Raw genomic sequence first — 20,897 nt, forward strand, 5'->3', positions numbered from 1 at the left:
TATGATGAAAGGGAAAGTGAAGGTTTATCAAAGAGACATCGTTAATATGGATGTGTGGAGTTTGGTGTCAGAGATGTTGTTACTATACTCGAAGGACTTAGTTGTATAAAACATAAATACAAGTTCACCTAAGGTTGTTCAGTTTCTTGATAACACTAACTTTCCATTATAATCAATCATATTGTAGAGAAGTATTGTCTGTAAGTTGTAAGTATTTCGAATTACACTCAATGAGTGGAATAAATATGAAGATGAAAGGATACTAATTAAATAGCATATGGTAACAAAATAGTCAATTTTAGTTAGTGGTAAATGCTATTTTTATAGCATAATGAATAAAGAAGACTTTGATAAGATGTTTCCAAATGCAATGGAATATCAAAGTCTTGTATCTCATTTCATTTTTTATGGTTGAAGCTATTTAGAGATTGTAACTATTGGAGTACTCATTGCAACCTTGTATCTTGAAACCTTAAAAATAGTAATTTTATAACTTGAAGCCTTAAAAGTATTAATAAGGAGTATGACCAGCTTTACAAATTGCTAGGTAACAATGGAGCGGAAATAAGTATATATGGTTTTGCAAAGGATAGGGAAATAAAAAGAAGAGACTTTAGCTTAAAAATGAAGATGGGAAAGTTTTGATGATAGACAAATATATTAAGAAGTAAAGGAAGAGCTATTTTCACTAGCTTTTCAATGATGACCCTCATTCTTTAGAATTAGGAGGATCAAAATTATTCATTTTGTCATTTAAAATTCAGGAGTTGAACTTTGAAAAGGATGTTAAATGATAAAGTGGTTGGATTAGATAATATATCTATTGAGGTATGAAAGATTTTAGGAGAGAATGATATTAGTTGGCTTACAAAGTTTTTAACGAGATTATGATATCTAAGAAAATGTCAGATAAATGGAGGATAAACACTTTAATTCCTATTTATAAGAACGAGCGATATATATAAAATTATGTAAGTTATAGATGAATTAAATTCACGATATATACTATGATATTATAGGAGAAGATAATTGAAAAAATTAAAGACAAGAGACACACATTACTGAAAACCAATTTGATTTTATGCCAGGAGGTTGACCATGAAGGCTATATACTTGCTACAAAGATTGAAAGAGAGATTTTGAAGAGACAAATGGAATTTAACCATGTTTTCATAAATTTCGAGAAGGCGTGTGATAAGATGTCAAGAGATATATTTTGGAAAGCTCTAGAAAGAAAGATGTTCATAGTGACTTCATTTGACCAATCAATGATATGTATGATTGGATCAAGACGAGTGTGAGAACATGAGATGATGTCCCAAAAGATTTTCCTATTTCTATAAGACAACACAAATATCAACATGTGTCTCTACCTATTTACATTATCTTGGATGTGCTTACTTAGCATATCCAAAAACCGATGCCACAATGCATTTTTTTTATAGATGATATTGACCAAGTTTGAGATCTGAAAGATGAATGAAGTGGAAAGCTAGAAATGTGGAGACAAATTTTAGAAAAACATGATTTTCATAATAGTTGAAGTAAGACATAGTATATTGACTGTAAGCTTAACAAGAGGTGTACAAACTCCATTGATCATGAAAAGATTGAAGATCATGCCATATTTTAAGTAACTAAATTTAAAATATCTTGGGTTAATCATACAATATGATGGAAAAATTTAAGGAGATGTAGACCATGAGATTTAAGTGGAGTGGGTAAGATAAGGTGTCACATATGATAAAAATGTGTCACTCAAACTTAAGGGAAAATTTATCCCACAACTATAAGATTAACAATGTTATATGGGATTAGATGTTCAACGATAAAATGTCAATAAGAAAATAAATCCAAGGTAGTAGAGATGAAAATGTTGTGTTGGAAGAGTATACACATTAGACAAGATAAAATTATGAATAGATACATTGAGAGGAATTGAGGGAAGTTACCTTGCTCCAATGCATAATAAAATATGGTAAAATCACATCTTAGGTGGTTAGTATTTTTGAAGGAGACCATTAGAATCCCAACAAAGTCAATAGATCATATATAAGTTAATCCAATTCTAGAAAAAAATGAAAACAAAAAAAACATAGGTGAAATAATTATGAAAGATTTAGAAATTTGCTATTTTCATAATATATTCCACGATAGAAGTAAATAACGTTATATCATCTTCAATTCATATAATGAAACTAAAGTTTGTTATTTTTGACAATGGTGAGAAAGTGTTGCAATGAAGTAGAGAGTCCAGGTGAAAAAGCAAGTGGAATTCAATACCATACGAAGAGTCCATATTACAGCTAATAGAATTAACAATGAGATTTGAGTATGAACGGTTCTGTAACAACTTAGTCTTACACTGGGTAGGGCACCAAATCATAATAATGTATCCTTATTGTCGTATTGAGATGTAATGTATTTCAGATCCTAGACTACATCAAGCCATATCAGATCTCATCTGTACCAAATTCAAAAACATTTTCAATTACAAAAAATTTCATGCTACTACGACCACATTATGTATTGCAACATCTACATCGAGAGTAATCACAACCACAATTTAGAACATGACTATAACTTATTATATTATTTCATATTTAAAATATATTATTAAACTAATTAGAAGAATTGAATTTATTGTCTTAATGATTTGTTTTTTGTACCCAAAGATATCCTTTCACCTTTTGGAGAATGCTTGCCCCTATTTTTTTTAAATTTCTTCTTTGTTATGTCAAAACGAAAGTTTGACATATTTTTAGCTTACAAAATGGCTCTTTTGTAGAATAATTTTTAAATGTTTTATCAGGTTTTAAACTTTTAATTATTTTTTCACTAATTTTTGGAAACTTCATGGGATCAATGGGGCACAGGGAACGGTGATGGAGAGAAAATTCTCGTGAAGAATGGAATAAGGGAGGTAATAAAACAAAATGCGGTGATGAAAAACATAGGAAAATACCAAACCACTCACTCTATTGTCATCCCTAATAATAAATCAGATAAGGTGAGACACTCAAGTCTTGTAGCTGTATTACGTCAAGACTTTATGAAAAATCTTTCAACCTACTTGAGTCATTCAATATAAGGCAACGAAGGGAATGACATTATATTAAAAGCTAAACATAGTTACAGACAATTTGCATGTCTATAACAAGAAGAAAAGTAGAGTGAATTGTATTTTTAGGTAAGGGTTTTCGCCTTATTCACCCGTCTCTGAAACTAAGCGAAGACACGGTTTCTTCAATTCAATAAATTGAAATTTTAATCTAAGCAATGAAAACTTTATGCAATAAAACAAGATTAAATACATTGAACTATGATTGCACAATAATGTGGTGAAGGGAGTTTTACCTGGAAGACAACTTTAAGAATCTCAACTACCTTTTTTTCTTGAAAAATATAAAACAGAATGAGAATGTCATTTTATTTAATTAACTACTATAGTAAATATCTAGATTCGTATGTTTTAGATTTGATGTTTCAGTGATGGTATATACACATAAAAACATGATGTAATGAGTGGGTGAGGAATATCTATACTATATATTTATACTTCTATACTATATATAAAGGTAAAACATAGTGTAACTTCCACTATGGTTTAATTTTTACTTCCTATTTTGCCCTGAACATTATTTAATTTTTATAAAAAAAACCATATAATCCTAATTAATCATCACTAACATATTAATTAACCACATCTCTCACCTTAAACTATACATTATCATAAACACACAAATTATAATATAAAATACACTGAACAAATATATTTTAATTATAAAAAATGAAATATATAATACCACGCAAACCCTATACACACTAGTGGTAATAAACACAGAAATAATATAGTTACTATCAAGCCGTTATCTCCCTAACCTTAATTGATGTGATACATGGTATGATATTACAAAATTGACCTTGTAAAGGGGTTACCCCTATCGCCAAGAGACTATGGGAAGAAGACCCTATCACCTGATCATAGGCATGAACAAGAAAATGCAGCAAGCAAGACACTATAGCCTGAGTGTCATTTTTATCATTAATTTATTTATCCAGATTACACACTTTAATATAAATTATAACCTTCAAAGTTTGGAGGAACCATTCCCAAACCACTCCATTATGTTGACAATTATACAGACATTTTGCCTCATCAAATTTACAATTATAATGATAATCAAAATACCCAGGCTGAAAAAATTGGGTATCAAGCCAGCCTCCAATTGTGTGTAAATCTATAATTTTGACTACAACATAGTGCTACAAAAATTTGGTATCGGTGAGAATACTGTTATTCCGCCCTATATGAAAAAAGAACAAAACACTGGATGAAATACGAAATACTCAAATATTTGACTTTCCTTGTCACTATAGTAATGAAATACCAATTACTCAGGTATTTGAATTGTCTTCATCGCTGTCTCCACTGTCATCACTGCATAGTAATGAAAATACCATGACAAATTATCTAAATAGCATCTTGTACATGTAGCAAAATATTATTGATAGTGTAAAACAAATTGACAATGCAACAAAGAGAAGTACTTACCTATGTTCAGGTAACTTTGCTAGACGCCTTGCATCCAAGCCAGTGATATACTTCTGTGCTGCTTGGACATTTTCAGAACCTGAAGACCCAATTCAGTCGTTCAAATAATCAGCTCTTAATTCTAAAAGCTTTTCTCACAAGCCATGCATGGGCAAACTATTGAAATTGTCTACGATTGTGCATAAATTAAGAATTTTGATAGGCAAGGTATGTTTTATCATAGAATAGGTAAAAGAAAATATACTCCTATAGGATAGAAAATATACTAGGTGAGCAAGATAGGACAGGGCAACAGGATTAGCCTTATCTTATCCCTTATAGCACACAAGACTCTTAATTGAAAGAGCATACTATCCTATCCTGTCTCTCCTTTCTCATCCACCAAATGAGCCCTTAAGGTAGATAGAAAGCTATAGACATTCAACAAGGGTAAACGTGCCAGAAACAACGGAAAGGACCATTCTAAGAGGTATATAGATATTTGTTCAGTTTTGCCAAGGATAGTCTAATAAAGTATTTGTAAGTTTGACGAGTTCTGAAACAGCTTCAAGCATGCATTAAAAGACTTGCTTTTGGTTTCTTTCTGGTTTAAACATATGAATTCAAGATTAGACTATGAACTTCAGTTAGTCTGCTTCTTTCGACGAATGATGTAGATGTTGAACATATATTTGAAATAGCCAAAGATAACATCAAGAGGATGGGGAGAAAACATATCCTGACAAGATAAAGGGCATAAAAATAATGCCCGGGAAAGTACCCTTTGTTAGTTGGAAGGCGTGTACAGCACATCGTTCAGCAGCAAGTCTCACAGGAGTAGTTGCATCTTTCAAGCACTCTCCTAGAGCAGGACCAATAATGTTGCCATGAGACAAAATCGCAGAAGGATTTTCCTGCAATATATCATGAATGAAAATCATGTAAGTATCTGAATAATACTATTCCACAAGTCGTTTTTATTTAGAAAACAGTTCAAGCACATACTTTGGCAACAGCCTTTATAGCAGATAATGCCCTTCTTCTAACTTCACTTGAGTCATCATGTGTGGATAAAACTAGCAATGTAAGGACATCTTTGTACAGCACATTGTCAGACGGATTAGTCTTAGTTTTATAAAGAAGGAGCCTTCCCAATGCCTTGGTTGAAGTTTCACGAAGAGGGAACTGTTTCACAAAATAGATTAAAATTAGAACACAAACAATATAAGATAATATAGCTCATGATTAACTTTCAGCGAAAACAAAAAATAAAAAGTTGAGGATTAACATACCTTTTCATCCTTCAATGTATCTCTAAGACAATCTACAATAGCTGGGAACAATGATGATGAACAAATTGAAGCTGGGTTGTTAAGGAAAAAGGAAGAGATTGTCAGGATGGAGCCATGCCTAGGAGACCAGCCTGGTGAATAAGCTAGATTGGACAGTTCCTGAATCAACTCAGTCAGCTGATCATCTTCAAGATACTGCAATTGTAGGTACAAATAAGCAATTGTAATATATTCAATAAATGAAAATGATGGTAATAGCATAAGCAAGTGTTTAGTAACAATATAAATGTAACATGACCCAGTTGAGAATAAAATGCATATCTGAACAAAGTGGAAGAGTAACATACAGTCATTCGAATGCTAATTGAAGATCCAAAAAAAGCAAATGACACATATAAAATGTAAAAGTGCTTCTTTTCAACCGCCTACAAACCTGGGTCAAGATGCCCATTATGCTTGCAGCATAGATTCGAACTTTATCATCATCATGATGAATCAAATCCTTGAGAACACTATAAGTACGATCTCTGACAGCAGAGCTCACACACTTCCCAGCATGCTTCACGACACCTTTCAAAGCAGTCAGAATAGCTTCACGAACACCACCATCTGATCCCTAAACAATCAAATTCCAAATGTTTGCATTATGTGATTAAAAAAAGCAACACCGCATGTTATTTTAAATATAGCATCAGCTCAAATTAATATATTATATAAAGCACCTGCAGAGTGGACAGTAAATCACTAACTAAAGGATCAACCCTAGTACTGAGCCCGCTGAGTTTCCCAAGCGCCAGGGCAGCACTAGAACGAATAGTTCTGCAGTAACAAATCATTTCATAAGCACAAATAAAACAAAGGTGATTGCCACACTTAGCAACAGAATAACAAAGGCATAAGTGAAAGTTGCATAGATATTCAGGAAAATTGCAGCATATACCATTCAACTCTGGCTTATGAGGATTAGACCTCAGGGTTAGAAAATAATTGAATACTACAAACACCAATTTCTGTGCAACAAATGAGGTATATAACTATGCCCATAATTCACTAGAATCCAGATTTTTCTCCTTAATTTTAGTTTTATTGAAGAATAAAACCTTTTATGCTAGTTGATATTTTGAATTATTTTTCACCAGTTGACAATTCCCTAGTCCCTGGTAACTATTTGCACCTTTTCAAACCCTTAGGTGTAATCAGCAATTCAACATAAGTCAAAGGGTGTGAGTTGCAAGTTAGCCTAAATAGTAATTGATGAAAGAAAAATGAGTAATCATATTAACCTTGTACTATCCTGTAGACACTTGACAAATGTTGTTTGCAGTTGAGGAAGAAAAGGTTTCAGGGAGATACCACCCTTTCTAATCATGATAGTTAGAGTAGACAAAATGGCACTCTTCACTTGCCACGGGAAGCGATCACCTATTATGCGGATAAGAGGTCTGTAACAAACATGAATGACAAAGTCAGAAAGTGTAGAAGATAATATGTGACACAAAAAAATATTAAATGGCAAATTTTGACATCCCGTTTGAGGATGCACCATGGAGAGCCACATGCCCATTTTACCGCAAGTTTAAATAATAAAATAGTTAGAGAGTGACTCACAGCTTAAGTTTAAGGTAAGAGACAATGAACTTCACAGCTTAAGTTTAATATAAGAGACAATGAACTACACAGCTTAAGTTTTAGGGTAATAGGCACATAAATGATTTTACATCGCTAATAAATATATAACAAATTCACTGCATGAAGATTGCCTAAATAGGCACCATTATTTGAGAATTTTACTTACATAGGAAACATCACAACCAAAACACTATGTCAGGACATGTATATGGTACCAGTAAAGAGGGAAACTGCAATGAATTGGTGCAACAATTCAACTAGCATATTGAAAGCTACTATCACAGGTAAAGTATCAAGATTTAGAAGTCTAATCTTCATTTAAAATTCTCTATATTAGATACCCGGTTATTGGGATGACAAACGCCTTGAGTGATTGTTCACTGGTCACCTCTATCAGTTCACCAAGTCCAATTGCTGCCTGCTCCCTCAATTCAGCAGACCCACTTATAAGACCCTGGGAGCACAAAGCACAACTATGAGACGAGATTAAGAAACCAGCAATGCCATATTTAGAGAATACTTTTCAACCGTGTAGCAAAGAAAACAACGATGACTGGAGGGAAATAACCCATGACATTTAATGAAAAGTTGTCCAACGAAAGATCAGGTGAGTTAAGTTTTCCCTCATGTGAAGTGTGTGGGGGTTAGCCGCGTAGGATGTGGAATAGTAAACATGCACTTGAGCTGCAAAACATGCAACGCTTACAACAACATAACACTAAAATTAAATGTAATAAAAAAGATTACTTGGAGGAAAATCGGCAAGATAGGCTGAAGTGCTTTCGGAAGACAAAATCCAGGTATGTGAATTGGTCCTCCCTGCAAAGGAAGTACACATAACAGAAACCAATTAACATTATTCTTAAATTGTCCATTATGATCATTACAACAACACACCGTCCAAAAATCCCACTTAGGAATAACTACCAAAGTTATAATGCCCCACCTTCTTCTTCCTACGCTCCTTATCTCGGGATGTTGATACTGCATCGCGAACTATTTTAATATATGAAGGAAGTAACTCCTTGGGTACAGAAGAAGTGACCCTTGACAATGCTTCCCAAGCAACCTGATGAAAAAGCAGATTGTAAATAATATATATACTATATCAATGATCATGGTATGATATCAACTACTCATACAACTTACAGTAACAGTAGATGAATCAGGATCACTCAGCAAGATTATTAGGGTAGATATCATGTTCGGAGCTTCATCATCGAGATCTAATTTGCTGTTTTTGAAGAAATATCCTATAAGATATGCACAAGACCTTCTAATGGCAGCCTGTAGCAATAAAATGATAAAACGAAAATTAAAAAAAAACTGGGGCAAAAGAGCGATGTATGGAGGGTAATAAATTCGATCAGTTATTACAACAAAAGTACCTGACTATCATTAACACCTTTCAAAAGTTCTGACATGAGTGACTCAACACCCTCCTCATCAATAACCAAGACAACTGTCTCAGCTGCCTCCGTAGCCAAAGTTTGGACCTCCTAGAATTATTACAACAATTAAAAAAATAGTTCAAATATGTTTACATTTGAAAGCACAATGACTCGTAACATAGAGCAAATATGATGGAGGAAAGGCACTTTCTCCAAATATGATAACTCTACCTTGTCGTCATCATCCATTGCTAAGAGCAAAGGAGGAAGCACAGTTCCAAGATGAAAGTTAAGGCCAGGTCCAGCAACCTCTGCTAAAGCCCCGAGAGCATGTGCATTGAAGGCACTGAAAAGATAGCAAGAAAGTTTTAAGAAAAGAAGCACAAAGGCTAAAGCACCTACAACAAATGCATCAAAACAGAGACACATACGACAATGGAAGATGAACCAATTTGGGCAAAATGTGAGGCAAGACCGCACTTGTTCTGACACTACAAATAAAAACATTGAAAAAGTTCAGTCAAAGATAACAAGAAATTGACACTAGCAATAACTTAAATATTCATGACCCCAATGACAATTGTGGCACCATGCAAGTTACCTCAGAATTTGTTTAAGGCCATCAAGTGCAGTATCGGATGTTTTATCATCCTCCAAAGCATGTAGAAGAGTCGGAACAATTTCATCAATAGCTTGCATTCGGGGGGGAGTAGTTAGGGTTCAAAATTTTATAAACATCCACATATCATTCCCAAACTTCATAAAAAGAAGCAAAAGTAAGTAGTAGGCAATTGAACCTTATAAAGAGTACTGAATGCCACACCCGCTGATTCACGGACCTCTGGCACACTGTTAAACAAAACCATCTAAATCATCTAATAATGAAGTTTAAAAATTCAATAAAAAGTGAAATCAGAATTAAAAAAGCACGAACCTATCACACAGAGCAGTCCGAATAGTGAGGATGAGATCGTTCATGAAACTCAACAACTGGCTCTTACCAGCACTTGCCATCACTTCACTCAGACCAACACATACACCCTTTCAAGTAAAGTACATCATATTTGAATCAAATAACAAAATATGAGATATTGTTGACACACACTACAAAATTTTATTAATTAGGATAACTGAAAATATTCCAACACCAAACACTATTCTAACCTGTCTTCTGCCACTGTCAGGGTCGCTAAGCCCCTTGGATAAGATAGGTATTATCAAAGGAAGTACTCGTTCACCAAGCTTCCTGACAAGCTCACCTAGTGACCGTCCAGCAACCTACATGACAATCAGTGATGGTGATACTGATGCATAGCATCTGCAAGCTGACAGAAAATAAGTTGCCAGAGATGTAAGTGCAGACCTGCCGCCTTTCAGATGACGATGATGCAAGTGATGCAATTAAAGTATCCATCAGAACTGGCATAATTTCCCTAAGAGTCTTAGGAGTATTTGCCACAATAGTTTTCCATACATGTAGAGCAGCCTGCAAAAAGATGAATTGAATTTTAATGGATGCCATGCAAATTTCCAATAGTACTAAATCATAAGAAAGTGGAGAATATTAAATGTAGCAACTAGTCAATACCTGACGCACTGACAAACTAACATCAGCTCGAACCATATACAATGCAGCAAGTATTTCATTTCGCTTCTCTCGTCCTAGAACCTCAATGATAGCACGCCCATGAGCCTCGGTACTAGAACCTTCATCGTCACTGCCCCCCTCGAGCAAAGCTTTACCAGATGTTCCAGCAACCTGATAGGAATAAATTGGATCATAAATCAAATCAAGTTCTGTGATAGAGTTGTTGTAGGACGTTCAAAACATACTTTGAATAATAGATCGCCCAACAGCTCAACCGAGCTTTGTCGAATACGCCAATTATCATTAAAAATGCCATCCTCTACAGCTGGAAGGAGAAGTGGTAGAGACCTGTAGCAAAAAGAAATCAGTGGGGGGGAATCCCAGCTTGAGGCATGCATTATAAATCAAACTAAATCAATAGTGATGGCTCTAAACTTAATAATTCAACAGTTCATCAATGATGGAGATGGCTCAGATTAGTTTCTATTTTGATTTTAAGTTGATGTTTTTACTGATAACTACAATAAAGTCACTATGTTTTCGGTTTCCGAACTATTGTGATGGAAATGGTGACATATCAACTGAAAATAAAAAAATAAACGGTAAAAGAAAAAAGAAACACCACTGTACATTTTCCACATGCATATTTAAAAAAGTAAGACCAATGAAAAGTATTTTAGCATGTGAGATGTAACAAAAAAGTAAAAGGCATAACATAATTTTTAACAATAAGAAAAAAGAAATAAGGGCAAAACATACGTTGTTGCATAATGCTCGACCAAGACATGGCCAGCCCCCAGCGCAGCATCACGTACAGATTCATTCTCATCAGCAAGACCTATGAAACATATAGAAGAAAAACGAAAAATTTAGGGATAACAAGCCCAGTAGTAGCAACAATAACACACAAAATAACCCAATGAAATTAGTAACATACCATCGAGGATAGAAGGCAGCACCTGTGGAAGATAGTTTTGGAATTGGACTCCTAGTGACCGTGGCAGATACTAAGAAAAAATGGGCAACTGATTAAATGGAGTGTTAAGATTAATCATTATATTTGTGAAAGGTTTAGCACTATCACAGCTTTACCTTGAACAAAGTCAAATATCCATCTCGTACAGATGCTTTTTGATGGGAACAATTTCGAATAACATCAGGAAGCACATGCTCAAAGTACCCAATGCCAAGGGCAGTTAAGACCTGAAATCCAATCCATTCGGGTGGATGGAGGAGTATGTGAATAGTAGGTCATATAAACAAGGAAAACAGATTTCCTAAAAGAATGATGGTCATCATTCGATATTCTGATATTAACGGTTTTCATTGCTATAGGTTCAGGGATCTTATTTGTTAGTAATTACGTGCACATTCTGTATTTAAGTTTTTCTGTTAGATCAACTTTTTAGTTGAGATTAGTAACACTGCTTCCTACTATATTTCTAGCATGAGTTGTTTCTAGCATGCTTCCTAGTTCCTAATATCTTTCTAGCATGAGTTGGGCCGCCTTGCCCAAGTAATGCCCTCCTGAGTTGGGACGGGCATGGGCATGCCTGTCTGTGGATAGGGCATGAAATATCATGCCCTGCCCACCCTAAAAACATGGGCAGGGCGGGCTTGCGGGCTGCCCGCGATATTATTAAAATAATAATAAAAAGTAGATAAAATTAAACAAAATTAAAAAAAATATTCTTATATCACTATCAATTTTTTAAAATTACACATAATAATTTACTAGTTCAAAAATTTTAACATTTTACATATCCTTCAAGTCCAATGGAAAATCAAAACATAACACATAATAAGATAATGCCCACAGGCGGCCCACCCTGCCCGTTAGAAATGCCCATGAGTGAAGCGAACATTTAGGGCGGGCATTTTGCGCCAATGGACAAATTTTACATGCCCTGCCCACACAATAACTGCGGGTGGGAAGGCCCCATAGGAATAGCCAAATTGCCAATGATAAGCAGGCCTGTTGCTACATTTTGTAACATAAATTTCTCAGTTTTTGAGTGAATAAATATCAAGAAAATTCAGGTTTCCCCCCTGAAAAACAGCATTATTGAATAGTCTTGCATGATCCTAATCACTCAACAGTCTTATTATATGCTTCTAGCTTGCTTAACAAACCTCAATATTTCATCCATCATGATATTACTTTTCATAGGCAGAAATAAATTTAAGAACGTAGTATAGGGTTTGATTGAAAGATTTCTAACATTTGTATAATGGAATGAGCAATTCAGAGTTACAAGTTATCTTGAAACTGTTTCAGCCATTAAATATATTTGCAGGTCTACTGAACAAATTCTACTCCCTTTATCATAGCATTTATTTATAAAATTTTGTACAATGATTGTCGTGAAGATTCCCATCCACCCAACAATTAAATCATGACCGTTATTATGACTTCTCATACCAAATCAGGAGCCATGTGTGTGACTATATGCAATTCCAAGGGGATTTGAAGTATAACCTAAAAAGGAAAAAAAAATCTGACCTCACTCAAGCCTTGAGCTGCTCCAGAGCGTTCAACATTACTGTTATCAGATTTTAGTGTTTCAAACAACCATGGGACAAGATCAGGGAAATTGTCTTCACCCATTCCTCCTATAAGGGATCCAATGGCTCTAGCAGCAACTGAACGAACTTCAGGAATAGGATCCACAAGTACCTGCTCTCATTATGATACATAAATGAAATGAGAAGGGTCAAGTCCAACACAACAAATGTAAAACCGAGAGCAAGAAATACCTTTTTTACTTCTGGTAGCAATAATCCTATATATGGAATCATATCCTTTGATTCTGTAACCAAGGAACACATGTTTCCAACAATTTGTGATGCCCTCTTCTTAGTATCATGACTCCTTTCCCTTAGACCTCTATGTACTATAGGTACCAATAATGCTAGTGACGGGGAATCAATTGAATTAATAAAGGTTGTCTGTAATCAACAAAGAAGATCTTAGGCAAGAGAACAGAAAACTAGACATAAACAAGAAGGTCCAGCCATAAACCTTACCTGAAGAAGAATATCTAGGGAATATTTCGTATGCTCATTAGGATCACTAAGCCCCTTAAGTAGAGTAGGGACAAGAGCAGCTATTTCTGGATTCTTTATCACACTCCCAACCTAAAAACCAAGTATGAAATATAAAAGTAAAGAAAACAGTCTTCATATATACAGGAATAGAAAAGATAGAATATACATCCTGGACAAACCTGCTGAAGGGCCATTTGCCCGGCAGACTGGACTTTAGGATGGGTATCAGTTAAAACCTTCAAAAGGAGGAATTGGTTAAGGAAATATATTCAATGAATAAAGTAACAGAAATTAGGACTCGTAATATAATGTCCACGTCTTTTACCTCAGTTAATTTGGGCACAATCTTTGGAAGGCACTGAGACAATTGTTGAGGAGCACAGTAAGCCATAGCACCAAGTAGTAGAACACTACTTTGCTTGGTCCTCCATGCTTTATCTTCCAGACCCTGAGAACATAGAATAGCAATGCAATAGTTGACTCAAATAGAAATGATGTCCTTTCAAAACACATGAAGCAAAAATATCAATTCTCATAACAAAGTTGAATTTTCATAGCCTGTCCAAAATGAACTTACACACTCTTGGATGTTTGAGACCTAAGAAACAATAATAGCCAACTCTCAAGAAACAAGAATGCAGCAAAATATTTTATTGTATCTGTCGGTGTTCCCAGGTGCAAAGAATTTGATAAGAGAATTAGTGAATTGATAATTTGCTTCCTATGTTTTGGCCTGACCCGATACCAAAGCTAGCACTGATACCAATTACTTCAATAACTGTCTTGTCAAGGTAGTCAACCTCGGATAGTGGAGCATAGCGGTCGGCTCAAAAAACATTGTGGTAGGATAGCAGGTATAGGATGGTCTTCATTGAGACTCAGGATCTAAATTTTGACCCAGTTGGCGGACTTTGTTTTCAAGAGACAGGGGAAGTGACAAAGAGAAAGGGAAACAAATGTGTGTGAGGAGGAAGAAGCCAGGGCTGGATTAAGAGAAAGAAAGAGGGAAACATGAATGTAAGGAGGAAGATATTTTTAGTTGTGCAATAAAAGAAAAAATTCCATTACATGAAAAGAGAATAGTAAAATACAACTATGAAAGGACCAAGAGAAATACAACAAAAAGAAAAACAACTATGCTAGGAGTAAGAGCAATACAACAGAGCATGCCTATCCCACTTTAGAAGGAAGAAGATATTGTCTGAATTAGGAAGACGCGGTAAAATTGAAGAGTAAATTTCAGATTCACTCACTTTAAGTGAGGGTAAAAAAGACTTTGGACAACATAAACGGGGGGCAAAAGTAACATTTCCACGGTTAAAAATAGGGCCAGAACTTTATTGAGGTAAAATGAGGGTAAACTTGCAAAAACAAAGTGAAGGAAACCAGAATGTGTAAGAAAAACCTAAGTAGCAGCCATGTATTAGCACCCTAATCTCGCTTGAAAAAAACCTACTTATACTCGAGCCAATAGTGTGGCAGATGTGCACTTCCACACCACTACATCACATCTCATCATGTCTGCCACGCTCTTCCAAGATTCGAGACAATAGCACACTATTGACTACTTATACTCGTGCATAACCAAATGATTGCCAATAGTAAGGTATTCTTAGTGATATTTTCCATAATCAAAAAAGGCAAAAACATGTATATCCATAAAAGATGAAAGCAGGAGTAGAATGCACAAGTACTGCATTAACAATTTTACACTTCTGCTAAAATATATACCCAAATTCCCTTGACAGATAAAACTAGTGAACCCTGCTATTGCAAATTATAGAAATGAACTTCGAAGCACATTTTATTTATCTGAGTTCTGAAGACAGAATGTTTTGGCAACACTCAATAATAATAAAACAATGTGTATCACCTTCAAAAGAGATGGAAGTACAAGCTTTACTCCTTGAGCACTAAGTTGAGACATCATTGCACGAGCAGCACATTCAGCTGCTTCACGAACAGCAACAACTTGATCGGAGAAGGAAACCAAAAGTAATGGCAACATCTGAATCACGTACCTGAACGTAATTATGGTTAAGGGAATTAATAAGCATAAAAAAAATACATAAGGTAGTGCCAATAACTTTGAGGGAGAAAACACTCATTAACATACGGTTCAAAAAGTCTTCCAAGTGTTTCACAAAGACATTCAAATCCAAGTAAAGCTCCTTCACGAGATTTTGCAGAGTTCCTGCAATTGAAATCGAAAATTTAATATAAAAGTGACATAAATTAAAGGTAAATGCTGTGCCTCAACTGTTATTTCGAAATTCCCATGGTCATGAAGGGCAGCCCAGTGCACAAGCCTCCCACCTAGTGGGGTCTGGGAGGGCAAATGTATGCAGCCTTACCCCCACAAGTGAAGAGACTGTTTCCATGAATTGAACTTGTCACCTAATGGTCGCTAAGAAGCAACCTTACCATTGCGCCAAGGCTCACCATCTTTCCATGGTCATGAAGTAGATTTAAAAATTGAAACAAACAGCCTTTTTAATGAAAGTCTATTCACTACAAGGAATTTAGGAAAAATAGAAAATGTGTCACAAACAACTTTTCAACCTTTCAGCAAGGGCCTCTTGAAGTATAATCACAATCTTATGTTTTTTCAAGGAAGAAAGGCCAAATCCTTTAATCACTCCTGCGAGTCCAAAAGCGGCCCCACGGCGTTCACCATATTTATCGCTTTTCATCAACTGATCCATCAGTCGATTAACAAGAGCTGCTGCATCATCCTAGTTGAAGTAGGAGTTATCAAATAACAAAAGAAATACTTTAGTAAACATCAAAATCAAAGAATATCAAGTGTTAAGTATGTAACTGTGTTGAAGTGTGGACTGACAAGATAGCATAAGGAAAAAGCTTCTTCTTCAATGGAGTTCAATACAAGAATTTATCAACTGATATCAGCATTACTTTCAGCAACTTAAAAACTACTTACTTCTCAAGCACATAAATTAATTATAACACCAGACATGAAGAATTTTTCACTCGGGGCCCATGCTGGTGTTGGTAATGTATTACATATTCTCATGAACCAACCCTCCTGAAAGCTTCAGTTAAAATCTGTAACATGCCCCGACAGGCAAAAGCCATTTGGACTCGAAGCGTGGGTAATGCACTTGCTCGTCTTTACTATATGCAGAAATTCAACCTTTATTTGGAAAAACAGAGACAGTGAAGGCCAAACACTAGACCGCTTACACTTAGTCATAGAAGTTTTGATACTATGTCATGAATAACTCTCCTAAAAGCTTGAGCTGATAGGTGAAGTTACAATACTAACTCTTATTATACCTCTAATATGTACTATCTGTCTAAGTATGAAAACAGGACCACCAGTACTCTGCATGAAGTAAAAGCATTAAGTTCTTTAAAAAGAATGCTATTGCATACTTGTTTGGATTGCATCAATGGAGATAGACAAGAGGAGACTGCCCGTTGTACAGCTTCTGAAGGAGTATTTAAAACGTCCAACAATTTGTCCACAACAGTATGAACCTTAGGATCATCCTGCATAAACAGGAACACAAATATTAGCATAAATTTTAAAACTCAACTAGCTATCAAAACCAAAAAACAATAAGCGGATTTTTATCACTGACCTTCGCCAAGTGTTTTGCCAGGGCTCCAGTAAAAATAACCACACCCTCACGAACCAAGTCATATTTTTCTTCATCTGGTGCCTAAAATATTAGAGGAGAACCAATTAAAAAGAGATAACCTATAGCTCTAATATTACATATTGACAAACTTTATTGTGCTATAACTGCTTAACAAGTGCCAAACAACAATGTAATATGTATAAACGGAAAGAGAGAGAGAGAACTAAATTGTATTCTGATTCTTCAAAGCATAAGAGATACAATAATAGCATGGCTTTATTTATAGAAGCTGTGGCAGTTAGTCTAACTAACTGCCTCTGGCAGTTTTGCTAATGCTAACTGTTTTAGTTCTTTTACCTATCTGCATAAATACCTAGCACCTATTCTCTAATGAACAGAGAAAGAAAAAACAATGAGAGATGTAAATGGCAGAGGCATCTCCAATAAGATAAGGAACTCACTGTTTTGTTCAAGTAGTTCTCAAAGATGGGGAATAACAACGAGACATTATCTTTCCCGTTTTTATCAATAATCAAGATGCCAGCATTAATCATTCTGCCTCTAACATCAGCATTTGGATCAGCCTGCAAATCAAATCAATCCCAATAGTCAAATATTATTTGTGTTTCACTGGAAAATATAATATTACTAGACCACTATTATTGACCATAACATACACTACATAGTTGATCATTTATTTAATTTCAATACAAAAAATAGGAATGTCTATTTTTCCAGTTCCTGGACTTGTGTTGTATGCGGGACTCGGATTATGTTAATTAGAAGGTAATAGTGTTTGGCAATAGCAACTAAGTATCCCTTGTTTGTTTAAAAATATTAACCTATTAGTGGCTTCTAAATCCTCATAGGACTTGGAGTCTACTCTCAATTCTTCAAATATAAGTAACAGGCAGCTAGTGCTAAAGCTTTTAAACATTCAAATTAATGCACACAAATGAAACAATGAACCTTAGATCATCTGGCTGCCTATCATTCTTTATAAAACAAAAACATTATTCAGGAACATTAAATTCGAAGTATTCTCCAGCTGATGGCACCCATCATGCCAAACCAATGCAAGACACAGTTAGAGGTTAAAGTGGAATTATTTCTATCTATCAGATATAAGCACAAACAAACTCACTGTACAGAAAACAGATGGTGCCAGCAGACATTAATATCACATATATTGACTGCTTAATAAATGTCAATGATCTTATCTTCAAAATATACTCTAATGTCTTAGTCAAAAAAATTAGTACTACTGATTTCCTAGACTTAGCACAAGAAATGATTAATTGAGCATGAATACAGGTTTCAGTTCCAAACATTTAGTACAAAAAGAAAAAACAAAATGTCAGTGAAATTACCAATGCTCTCGATATTAGAAATGTCATGACAACAGGAAGGTCTTTTGTTCTCAACACATCAGCAGCAGAATGCAATGCTAATGCTATTCCTTGTCTACCCAGCCAACCAGCATCAAGATTGTCACCACCAAGACTCGTGTCACGAATATACAATGAAAATAAAGTTGAAAGAGATTCCTGAAAATTATCATAAATTTATGAGACAAAGATATGCAGCAGTAGAGTAGTAAAAAATTATAAAGTAAGCTTTACTTGTATAGAATCTGAGTGTTCATCCAGAGCAGCAGCTAATCCTTCGGCAGCTGCTAAACGCACATTGTAGTTGACATGAGAAAGTGCTTTGTAAAGTCCTGAAAAGTCAGTTCCAAAGTCAAGCCCATAATGATCCCATACATCTTCTGCCACTTCAGCAACTGACTGAAATATTGAAAATAATAAATGAGCTGTCATGATACAGTTAGGCTTTAAGAAGATCAAATGAAATTTATACAGAAGTAGAAAAAAGTACGAATTTTGCAAGTACAATTAGTAAGAGCAACTTTAAAGATACAGATAAAATATAGAACTTCTGAAAACATGATGTAAATAAATCATAACCCAAAAGTAATTTAAGCAATGGGGGAGTATTTGATGTCTTTCTAAATGGAGAAAGTAAATTATTACCAGAATATTATATTTGATGGAGAATAACAAAGCCTTTTTATCATCAATTTAAAGATTTACTAGTTGAGTCTTAAATCAGCACTAATAAAAAATATTAACTACTACAGATACTCTAAAGGGTCATTGTTCTATGTACATGATAAGTTAAAGTCTAGTGATGTCCAATCTTGTAATTAGGAATCTAAGTATCTAAAGGTACTCCAAAAGTCAGTCAGAAATTAACTAAACCTACTTAAGGGCTTCATCTGTCAATATATATATTCTGAGTAACTTTCAACAGAGTTCAGAATTAAGAGAAAGTATATTCAGAATATATCTTTCACATAAGACCATTAGAAGCCCTAGTAAGAAGAGTAAATCGGGTGGAGAATAGCCCAATAGTTAGACATAGAGGTGGAACAAGAAAAATGAAACCATTAAAAAGGACATAGCTTAAATAGCATTTCTAAAGATATGGTTCACACTAAAACACAATGGCATCGTCAATCTAATCCCACCTATTAGTAAAAGGCAATATATTTTGTTGTAGTGTTGTAGATTCAGATTCCAATGCAGAGTAAACTCCCACCCTTTTATCCAGATACATACCCAACCTACATCTACATTTTCCTTTTTCACCTAGTCAGAGAAATTAAATCTACTTCATGCTCTGCAACATTATTATCACTGTAATATGGCTAAAACAGCAAACCCATGGTTGAAAGTCCATTTATAATCTCATGACATTAATAGAACAAACAAACCCATGGTTTATAGTCGATTATAATCTCACAACATTAATAGAACAAGCAAACACAATCAACCCGAACTAAAAGATTGATATTTCACAGGATCTGCTCGAAAACAGGGAGAATCTGGAAAACTAGTAGGAAATATTAAACCCCACTCAATATATATTCAGAATCTCCAATTTCAACTGTTTCTTACCTCTAATGTATAATGATTCTTCCCTCACTCAGCACTCTTTTATTTTGCTTTGAAGAGTGTACAATTTGCAGACACCCAGTGTGCTCAGATTTTCAGATTTGCACTGTTAAAATATTTGAAAAATATCCATAATATCTCTATTGTATCTTCGAATATTTTAAAGTAGCTTAGATGATCCTAAAGGGGTTTTTTTTTTTTATTTCATGATTTAAAATAACACAGTGGGGTTTGACTAATATATAATCTCCTCATCACATCAAATCAATCACCAATCTCATTTTATTCTTTTTTTATAAATGATTCTCTTATTATTTTGAGTCGCTAACCTCTCTTCTTCCTTTGCTACTTAATAGCCTCCAATTCAATAACATCTTTAAATGCACACTACATTTCCACCAAAACAAAACAAGAAATATAGACTGTTGCAATTAAACCCAATAAATATACACAAGACCCAGAGATATCGGATCTCAGCTCAATCCCAAAACTTCAATTAGATAGAGTTTTCTACAGAGAATTATCTCTAACAAGATCAGTGGTGTTGACATAAGCAAATTATAATAGTGAGGAACATCAGAAGATTCACTAAAAAGTAGCTTAAATTGTACTACTGCGTCAAAACAACATTTATAAAACTCTTGACACATAGCAAAGTAGCTTAAAAAAAGGAATAAAGAACAGCAAAGGCAAAATGACCAAACAATACAGTATAACAGAACAAAAATCTAAAGAGTAAATGATTTAAAAATGAAAAGGCAAAGACATCATATCCCAATTTAAGCAACAATGGATGTTTATTGTCTGTGCATATAGTAAATTAAAGAAGCAACTTAAGTACTTCTAAATTTTG

At 34.6% G+C, this 20,897-nt stretch overlaps 1 protein-coding gene across 11 annotated transcripts in view; it reads right to left on the reverse strand.

The window, feature by feature from the left end:
• The window catches only part of LOC109331096 (eIF-2-alpha kinase activator GCN1), a 25,601-nt gene continuing 8,801 nt past the window's right edge, over positions 4,098–20,897 (reverse strand). For 5 of the 11 annotated variants that reach the window (XM_019565382.1, XM_019565381.1, XM_019565380.1 and 2 more), the window contains 38 exons: positions 18,710–18,874; positions 18,458–18,634; positions 17,549–17,671; positions 17,088–17,168; positions 16,879–16,995; positions 16,045–16,217; positions 15,587–15,676; positions 15,356–15,503; positions 13,808–13,930; positions 13,662–13,718; positions 13,462–13,572; positions 13,192–13,383; positions 12,938–13,111; positions 11,527–11,637; positions 11,372–11,441; positions 11,194–11,272; positions 10,680–10,782; positions 10,435–10,605; positions 10,210–10,332; positions 10,011–10,124; positions 9,781–9,887; positions 9,643–9,695; positions 9,448–9,547; positions 9,278–9,337; positions 9,078–9,192; positions 8,844–8,954; positions 8,605–8,742; positions 8,402–8,524; positions 8,203–8,274; positions 7,797–7,909; positions 7,110–7,268; positions 6,549–6,645; positions 6,260–6,442; positions 5,827–6,021; positions 5,540–5,719; positions 5,316–5,448; positions 4,556–4,634; positions 4,098–4,441 (listed from right to left, as the gene is read on the reverse strand). In XM_019565382.1, coding sequence (XP_019420927.1) covers positions 4,399–4,441; positions 4,556–4,634; positions 5,316–5,448; positions 5,540–5,719; positions 5,827–6,021; positions 6,260–6,442; positions 6,549–6,645; positions 7,110–7,268; positions 7,797–7,909; positions 8,203–8,274; positions 8,402–8,524; positions 8,605–8,742; positions 8,844–8,954; positions 9,078–9,192; positions 9,278–9,337; positions 9,448–9,547; positions 9,643–9,695; positions 9,781–9,887; positions 10,011–10,124; positions 10,210–10,332; positions 10,435–10,605; positions 10,680–10,782; positions 11,194–11,272; positions 11,372–11,441; positions 11,527–11,637; positions 12,938–13,111; positions 13,192–13,383; positions 13,462–13,572; positions 13,662–13,718; positions 13,808–13,930; positions 15,356–15,503; positions 15,587–15,676; positions 16,045–16,217; positions 16,879–16,995; positions 17,088–17,168; positions 17,549–17,671; positions 18,458–18,634; positions 18,710–18,874 — 4,563 coding nt within the window. In that variant the 3' untranslated portion in view covers positions 4,098–4,398. Of the gene's footprint in view, positions 4,442–4,555; positions 4,635–5,315; positions 5,449–5,539; positions 5,720–5,826; positions 6,022–6,259; positions 6,443–6,548; positions 6,646–7,109; positions 7,269–7,517; positions 7,686–7,796; positions 7,910–8,202; positions 8,275–8,401; positions 8,525–8,604; positions 8,743–8,843; positions 8,955–9,077; positions 9,193–9,277; positions 9,338–9,447; positions 9,548–9,642; positions 9,696–9,780; positions 9,892–10,010; positions 10,125–10,209; positions 10,333–10,434; positions 10,606–10,679; positions 10,783–11,193; positions 11,273–11,371; positions 11,442–11,526; positions 11,638–12,937; positions 13,112–13,191; positions 13,384–13,461; positions 13,573–13,661; positions 13,719–13,807; positions 13,931–15,355; positions 15,504–15,586; positions 15,677–16,044; positions 16,218–16,878; positions 16,996–17,087; positions 17,169–17,548; positions 17,672–18,457; positions 18,635–18,709; positions 18,875–20,897 lie in introns of those variants that run through there. The other 6 variants (XM_019565384.1, XM_019565379.1, XM_019565378.1 and 3 more) reach the window with 6 other exon arrangements.

The sequence above is a fragment of the Lupinus angustifolius genome, chromosome LG17 (genome assembly GCF_001865875.1).
Source record: "Lupinus angustifolius cultivar Tanjil chromosome LG17, LupAngTanjil_v1.0, whole genome shotgun sequence".
Taxonomy (NCBI): domain Eukaryota; kingdom Viridiplantae; phylum Streptophyta; class Magnoliopsida; order Fabales; family Fabaceae; genus Lupinus; species Lupinus angustifolius.